The sequence below is a fragment of the Penaeus japonicus genome, unplaced genomic scaffold (assembly GCF_977035675.1).
Source record: "Penaeus japonicus unplaced genomic scaffold, GWHDUDI00000001_assembly GWHDUDI00000017, whole genome shotgun sequence".
NCBI classification, from domain to species: domain Eukaryota; kingdom Metazoa; phylum Arthropoda; class Malacostraca; order Decapoda; family Penaeidae; genus Penaeus; species Penaeus japonicus.
This window is the reverse complement of record NW_028234419.1, coordinates 30,769,672-30,777,171: the sequence shown is the minus strand read 5'-3', so window position 1 is coordinate 30,777,171 and position 7,500 is coordinate 30,769,672. Positions and strand designations below refer to the sequence as shown.

The 7,500-nt window shown below is 43.8% G+C and overlaps 1 protein-coding gene across 6 annotated transcripts in view; it reads left to right on the top strand.

Annotated features, from left to right (window-relative positions):
• Nucleotides 1-7,500, top strand: part of Rim (Rab3 interacting molecule) — a 187,256-nt gene that overhangs the window by 65,180 nt on the left and 114,576 nt on the right. For 5 of the 6 annotated variants that reach the window (XM_043006074.2, XM_043006073.2, XM_043006071.2 and 2 more), the window contains exon 4: nucleotides 6,051-6,124. The exons of the other annotated variant lie outside the window; for it this stretch is intronic. In XM_043006074.2, the coding sequence (XP_042862008.1) occupies nucleotides 6,051-6,124 (74 nt within the window). The remainder of the gene's footprint in view (nucleotides 1-6,050; nucleotides 6,125-7,500) is intronic. 6 annotated transcript variants of the gene reach the window in all.

Genomic DNA, 7,500 nt, shown 5'->3' with positions numbered 1-7,500 from the left:
TGTCTCTCTCCCTCCCCTCACCTCCCCTCCCCTTTTCCGCCTCCCGCTGTCATCACCTAAATTATCCCCCTTACCCCGTTTCCCCTTTTTACGGTATTCCCCTTCCCTGCCACGTTCCTCTTCCCCAATGTCCCCTCTCACAATGCCCCCCCCCCATCCCCTCCTACGTTCCTACCTTGTCTTTTCCCTCCCTCCGCTGTCCCCCTATCTTACTTTCCTCCCCCTTACCCCCTCTTAACCCCCCTTCCTCACAACCAACACCCCCCCCCCCTTCGCTACCCTACTACTTCCCTCCCCACCACTACTTAGGTTACCCTCTCCCTCTCCCTTCCTCTCCCTCTTTCCTACCTCCCTCCTCCCCCTTCTCAAACCCACCCACCCTTTCAAACCCTCCCTCTCAAACCCCCCTCTCAAACCCACCCTCTCAACGCCCCTCTCACCCCTACCCTTTCAACCCCCCCCCCCACCCTCTCAATCCCACCCCTCCCAAATCCACCTTCTCAAACCCCACCCTCTTAATATCCCCCTTCTCTCAATCCCCCCCCCCCCTCTCAAACCGCACCGCCTCAAACCCCCCCTTCAAAACCCCATCCCCTTAAACCCCACCCTCTCAAACCAACCCCTCTCAAACCCCCACCCTCTCAACCCCACCCTCTCAGACCCACCCTCTCAAACTAACCCCCCTCCTCTCAACCCCCTCCCCTCTCAAACCTCCCTCCTCTCAAACCCACCCCTCTAAAAAAAACCTTCAACCCCCTCCCCCCCATCAACCTCCCCTCCCCCCCACCAACCTCCCCTCGAGACACGTTTCCCAGCACCTCTCTCGCTCTCCCAGGGTACCGTGAAGAAAGGGGTGACATTTTGCCGATAAAACATTCACAGCGATAACAAGGTTGGGTTATTCCTCACCCCCCCCCTCCATCTCCCCTTCCCTCCTCCCCCTCTCCCCTCCCCCCTTCCCCCATCTCCCCATCCTCCCCCCCCCTCTCCCCATCGGAAGAACGGGAAGCGGTAGGATCAATTTTTGGGTCGATTGAGCGAGTGAGTGAGTGAGTGTGAGTGAGAGAGAAAGTGAGTGAGTGTGAGTGAGAGAGAAAGTGAGTGAGTGAGTGTGAGTGAGTGTGAGTGAGTGAGAGAGTGAGTGAGTGGGTGAGTGAGAGAGAGAGAATGAGTGAGTGACTGAGAAAGAAAGAAAGAGAGAGTGAATGAGTGAGAGAGAGAGAGAGAGTAAGAGAATGAGTGGGTGAGTGAGTGAGAGAGAAAGAGAGAGAGAGAGTGAATGAGTGAGTGAGAGCGAGAGTGTGAGAGAAAGAGAGAGAGTTTGTGAGTGAGTGAGAGAGAGAGCTCTCACTCTCTCTCTCTCCCTCTCTCACTTTCTCTTCTTCTCAAGTCCTCTCTCTCTCTCACTCTCTCTTCCTCTCTCTCTCTCTCTCTCTCTCTCTCTCTCTCTCTCTCTCTCTCTCTCTCTCCTTCTCTCTCCTTCTCTCTCCTTCTCACTCTCTCCTTCTTCCTCTCCTTCTCCCTCTCCTTCTTTCTCTCTCTCCTTCTCCTTCTCCTCCTTCTCACTCCGTCTCCTCTCTCTCTCTCTCTCTCTCTCTCTCTCTCTCTCTCTCTCTCTCTCTCTCTCTCTCTCTCTTCTCTCTCTCTCTCTTATCTCTCTCTCTCTCTTTTCTCTCTCTCTCCCTCTTTTTGCTCTCTCTCACTCTCTCAATCACTCTCTCTCTTACTCTCTCACTCTCTCTCTCTCTCTCTCTCTCTCTCTCTCTCTCTCTCTCTCTCTCTCTCTCTCTCTCCTTCCCTCCCTCCCTATCCCCATCCCCCCCTCTTCCCCCTATCCCCATCTCCCCCTCTTCACCCTCTCCCTCTCCCCCTCTCTGCTCTCCCTCTCCCCTCCCCCAACACCCTCTCTCTCTCTTTTCTCTCTCCCTCTCTCTCTTTTCTCTCTCCCTCTCCCTCTCCCTCTCCCTCTCCCTCTCTCTCTCTCTCTCTCTCTCCTCTTTATCTATCTATCTATATATCTTATACACACACATATTTGTATGTATGTATATATATATATACATACATACATATATATATATATATATGTGTGTGTGTGTGTGTCTGTTTGTTTGTGTGTGTGTGTGTGTGTGTGTGTGTGTGTATATTTTTCTATATATACTTTCTCTCTCTGTCTCCGTCCCTCCCTCCCCATCTCTCCCTCCTTCCCTACTTCCTTTCCTCCCTTCTTCTCCCCCCTCTCTTCTCTTCTCTTCCCTTCTCTCTCTATCTACATGTCTATCACTCTCCCTCTCCTCCTTCTCCCTCCCTCTCCCTCCCTTCTCCCTCTCCCTCCTCCCTCTCTCTCCCTCCCTCCCTCTGTCCCCTCTCCTCCTCCTCTCCTTCCCTCCCTCCCTCTGTCCCCTCTCCTCCCTCTCCTCTCCCCTCTCCCTCCCCCTCCCTCCCTCTCTCCCTCTCCCTCTCCCTCCCTCTCCCCTTCTCCCTCTCTCTCTCCCCTTCTCCCTCTCCCTCTCTCCCTCCCTCTCCCCTTCTCCCTCCCTCCCTCAGTGGGGCCGAGAGGGGGCTCTACACCAGCTGGTCCGTTCCACACCCGAATGAAGGTACTACACCACAGACTCCGTCAAGATGCTGCACAAGAGACGCGTGGGAGTCTCCTCGTCCGTCGCCATGACAACACTGCCCCAGCTGCGGGTCCTGTCTCCTTTGCTAGCGCTGCTACGTCGGTCTCTTTCGCTCTCTCTCGCTCTTGCTCTCCCTCTCTCTCTCTAGCTTTCCCTCTCGCTTTAGCTCTCTCTCTCTCTCTCTCTCTCTCTCTCTCTCTCTCTCATGATCTAGCTCTCTCTCTCTATCTCTCTTTCTCCCTCTCTCCCTCTCTCACCCTCTCCCTCTCCCTCTCCCTCTCTATCTCTCTCTCCTTCTCTATCTCCCCCCACCCCTCTCTCTCTCTAACAGACTGACTTGGTAATTCCCAAAAAGAGAAATGAAAATGATATTGATGATAATATCAATAATATGGCAATGATAATGATAATATTAGTAATAGTAATAATAATAATATCATTATCGCTGTTGTTGCTGTATTTATGAACACAATTACATAATATATTGTATTATTATTATTAAAGTGGTTTAGTAACGATCGCATTTATATAGTTATTATGGTGACAATAATTGTGTTTATGATAATTGATAATTGACGAAGCCATATGTTTACAGCGATATGAAGTAATCAAATGATGGTTTTGATATTAATGATTGTAAGGGCAAAGATGTTAATGAATTGCGATAGAAACATTTATAAGAACGCAACAATAACGCAAATAATTTTAGTTATATGCTGATATAACGATGTTAACAATGGTAATAGAAAGCTTCATGATATTATTTTTTAGTGGTAGAGTGGTGGTTTTGGTAGTAATAGGAGTAGTAGTAGTCTTAGTAGTAATCGTAGTAGTGGTAGTAGTAGTAGGAATAGGAGTAGTAGTAGTGGTAGTAGTAGTAGGAATAGGAGTAGAAGTAGTGGTAGTAGTAGTAGGAATAGGAGTAGTAGTGGTGGTAGTAGCAGTAGGAATAGGAGTAGTAGTAGTGGTAGTAGGAATAAGAATAGGAGTAGTCGTAGTAGGAATAGGAGTAGGGGTAGAAGTAGTAGCAGCAGTAGTAGTAGTAGTAGAAGTAGCAGTAGCATCAGCAGCAGTAGCCGTAATAGAAGTAGTAGTAATAGTTGTAGTAGAATTAGAAGTAGTAGTAGTAGCAACAGTAAGTTGATCATTGCTATCGTTATTTTCCCTTTTGTTACAACTATTATTTTCTGTGCTGTCACCGCCATCGCCAAAGTACTTAATTCTCATATCAGTAATTCATTTCATTCTGTTTCACTATGTTCCGTATTATCATTATTTTTACTATTGTTACCAATAGGAATCTCACTATCACATGATAATATTAACTAATGGTAATTATTACAATTATACGTTACTAATAATGCTATACTACAAGTCAAATAATTTGTAATTATCTAAACATTATCATAAAAAAATTCATAAATGCAGTAAAAATAGTAATGGAAATATTCTGCCATCATCTACCCACACACTTTTTCCCTACGACAGCAAAGTAGTCCTGAAGTGATTTTTCATCTTCTTCTAACAGCTGAAACAACGTTGGCCTCTTTGCTGAACTCTGACCTTTTCCTCTGTAGACCCTTAACCTTTATGCATCTCCAAATAAAAGATAAAATCCGAAAGATGGGAAAGAAAGTTTGATTCGTGTGACTTGCTGATATATGGCGCTATTTATTTATTTAATTCTTGTAGGTTATCGATAGATGGCGTTATTCATTTATCTTATTTGTGGAAGTTACCGCTAGATGGCGTTGTTTATTCAACATTTGTTGTAGTTACCGATAGATGGCGTTGTTCATTTATTTGATTCGTGTGAGTACCGATAGATGGCGTTATTTATTTATTTGATTCGTGTGTTCCCGATAGATGGCGTTGTTCATTTATTTGATTCGTGTGAGTACCGATAGATGGCGTTATTTACCTATTTTATTTGTGAAAGTTACCGATAGATGGCGTTGTTCATTTATTTGATTCATGTGAGTACAGATAGATGGCGGTATTTATTTATTTGATTCGTGTGAGTACCGATAGATGGCGTTATGTACCTATTTTATTTGTGAAAGTTACCGATAGATGGCGTTGTTCATTTATTTGATTCGTGTGAGTACCGATAGATGGCGTTATTTATTTATTTGATTCGTGTGAGTACCGATAGATGGCGTAATTTACCTATTTTATTTGTGAAAGTTACCGATAGATGGCGTTGTTCATTTATTTGATTCGTGTGAGTACCGATAGGTGACGTTGTTCAATTTATCTTATTTGTGGAAGTTACCGATATATGGCGTTGTTTATTCAACATTTATTGTAGTTACCGATAGATGGCGTTGTTCATTTATTTGATTTGTGTGAGTACTGATAGATGGCGTTGTTCATTTATTTGATTCGTGTGAGTACCGATAGATGGCGTTGTTCATCTATTTGATTCGTGTGAGTACCGATAGATGGCAGTGTTCATTTATTTTATTTGTTGAAGTTACCGATAGATGGCAGTGTTCATTTATTTTATTGTTGGAAGTTACCAATAGATGGCGTTTTTCCTTAGGCACCTAAGAGTTTTCTAAATGAATGGAAACAAATGCAATGATGAGAGAGAAATATAAATAGTGGTTGTATATCATTTTTTTTTTTTTCATTGAGAATTGTGAGAAAACAAAAGTATTTATTTTAAAAGAAAGTTAGAGTTTTACGGAACTTGAAGTATGTCTGAAGCGGTCATTGACCTCTCTCTGTCTGCGGGTCAGTTGTCTTTGAATACCGGGAGTGAGGGAAGGAGTTAGTTATATCGTAACTTGGATAGTACTGACCTGTGTGTATCAATTACCCTGGGCGATCTGGCCACAACATGACCTACCGTAGGCCTGGTCACTGAACCTTTCCCGGAAAATGAACGTCTGACCTTCTCTCCTAGTGACCTTTGACATTTTGCCTCCGTTGACATCTGACCTTTCTCGGACAGAAACCTCGGTTCCTTTTTGTTCGTAAACTCTGACCTTCCGTGGGAACATCAACCTCAATTGATTTCTTATAACTATTATTTTCAGACCATTGATTTGAAGCAACAATTTATTGACAACCATGACCTCTGGACTCATTTAATCATGTGTTTTGATGCTTCCATGTGTGTGTGTGTGTGTGTGTGCGTGTGCGTGCATGTTTGTGTGTGCGCATGTGTGTGTGTGTGTGTGCATGCGTGCGCATGTGTGTGTGCGTGCGCATGCGCATGTGTGTGTTTGCGAACTTTGATGTAATATTTAAGATGACATATGATTCACAATCAGTTTACATATATTTCATGATTATAACCCCATAACTAATATCAGTCCTCATATTCCCCCATACAAAGCCCTGCCTAGCCTCTCGCTTCAGCGCAAGGCTCCCTCCATGTCCCCGCACTAACACGTCTTCCTCCTCCTCCTTCTCCCGCAGGCGAGGGCGAGGCGGTGACAGATCGGTGGAAGAGGCAGGAGATTCTTGACGCGAAGATCAAAATGTTCCTAGCGGTGAGCAGACTGTCCGAGCGTTCCCAACCCTTCTTCGTTTTCTTTGATATATTCCCGTTTTCTCTTCAGTCCGTTTTTTATCCGTTTTCTGTGTCTTCTTCCCTCCCGTTCCCCCCATTTTTTATTTTTTCGGTCTTCTCATCATCATTATTTTTTTTTTTTTCCCCACGTCTTTCTTCTTGGTAAACTAAGGAAACCAAATGCCATGTAACTTACTTCTCTTCTTCTTCTTCTTCTTTTTTACGTCAGTTCTTGTTTATGTTTGTCACGTGCTTCCGTGAAGATAAGAGTGGTGTTTTTTATGGTACTTGTATTTTTGACTGATAATTAATGGAAAGTGGAGATGGTTTTGATCTGGTATCTGTGGACAGCCGTGTCTGTTTTGAGTAAATAATTGTTCTCGTGTGTTTTTTGTTTACCTGGCTGTATATGTCCTTCCTCTCAGAGTTATATATATATATATATATATATATATATATATATATATATATATATATATTCATGGCACATAGTCAGTTGAGAGACGATAGTTAAATGTTTCATGTCAGATTTGGAGAAGCGTTACTCTGACTCTCTCATAGATGTCGCTATCGCTCCGGCACTCATTGTATGTCTTATCAGAACGCCCCTTTTTCTCAGACCGGCCTTTAAATAATATACGAAAGGATATATACACATTTTTTGGTGTCGCATTTTCTCGCTGATTTTTTAAAACAAATTTACTACTTTTCGAGCTGTGATGATTTTTGTACTATTATCTAAAAATATGTTGATTGTTCGTGCACATCATCAAAATCATTTGGTACTTTATACATCAACGATAGAGGATTTTTTTAAAGTAACTAATTTAATTTCAAACGCAATTTTCATTTTAAAGACGTTTTCCTTGTATTTTTCTTTTTTCTTCTTCTTCAAAGTACAAACCGGTTAAAGCCATCTCTCTTTTCTCAAACTTTTTTCCTGTTTTTTTGTTTACCGTAAATATTATAAAAAAAAAGAAAAAAAAAGAAAATTAAGTTCCTTTTCACACGGCCAACCGATCAGTAAGTTCACTTTGTTATTTTCTCTCCCCCCCACCCCCCCACCACCTCCTCTTCATATGCCTCGCGAGGCTTTGACAGCCCCCCTCAGATCCTCCGCGGTCCCTCTCTCTCTCTCTCTCTCTCTCTCTGCCTCCAAGCACTCTCTTCCATCCACCATCCCTTGGTTATCATGTCTGCTCCTGCTTCCCTCTTTCTTACCGCGACAGTGTGGAGCGTTCGTAACTCTGCCTGTTCAGTCGGATCCGATGCGTTCGTGCAGATGGTCATGATCATGATGATGATAATCGGGCCGAAGCCGCTGGCTTTTCGAGGGTTGACTCGTCCTCTCATTAA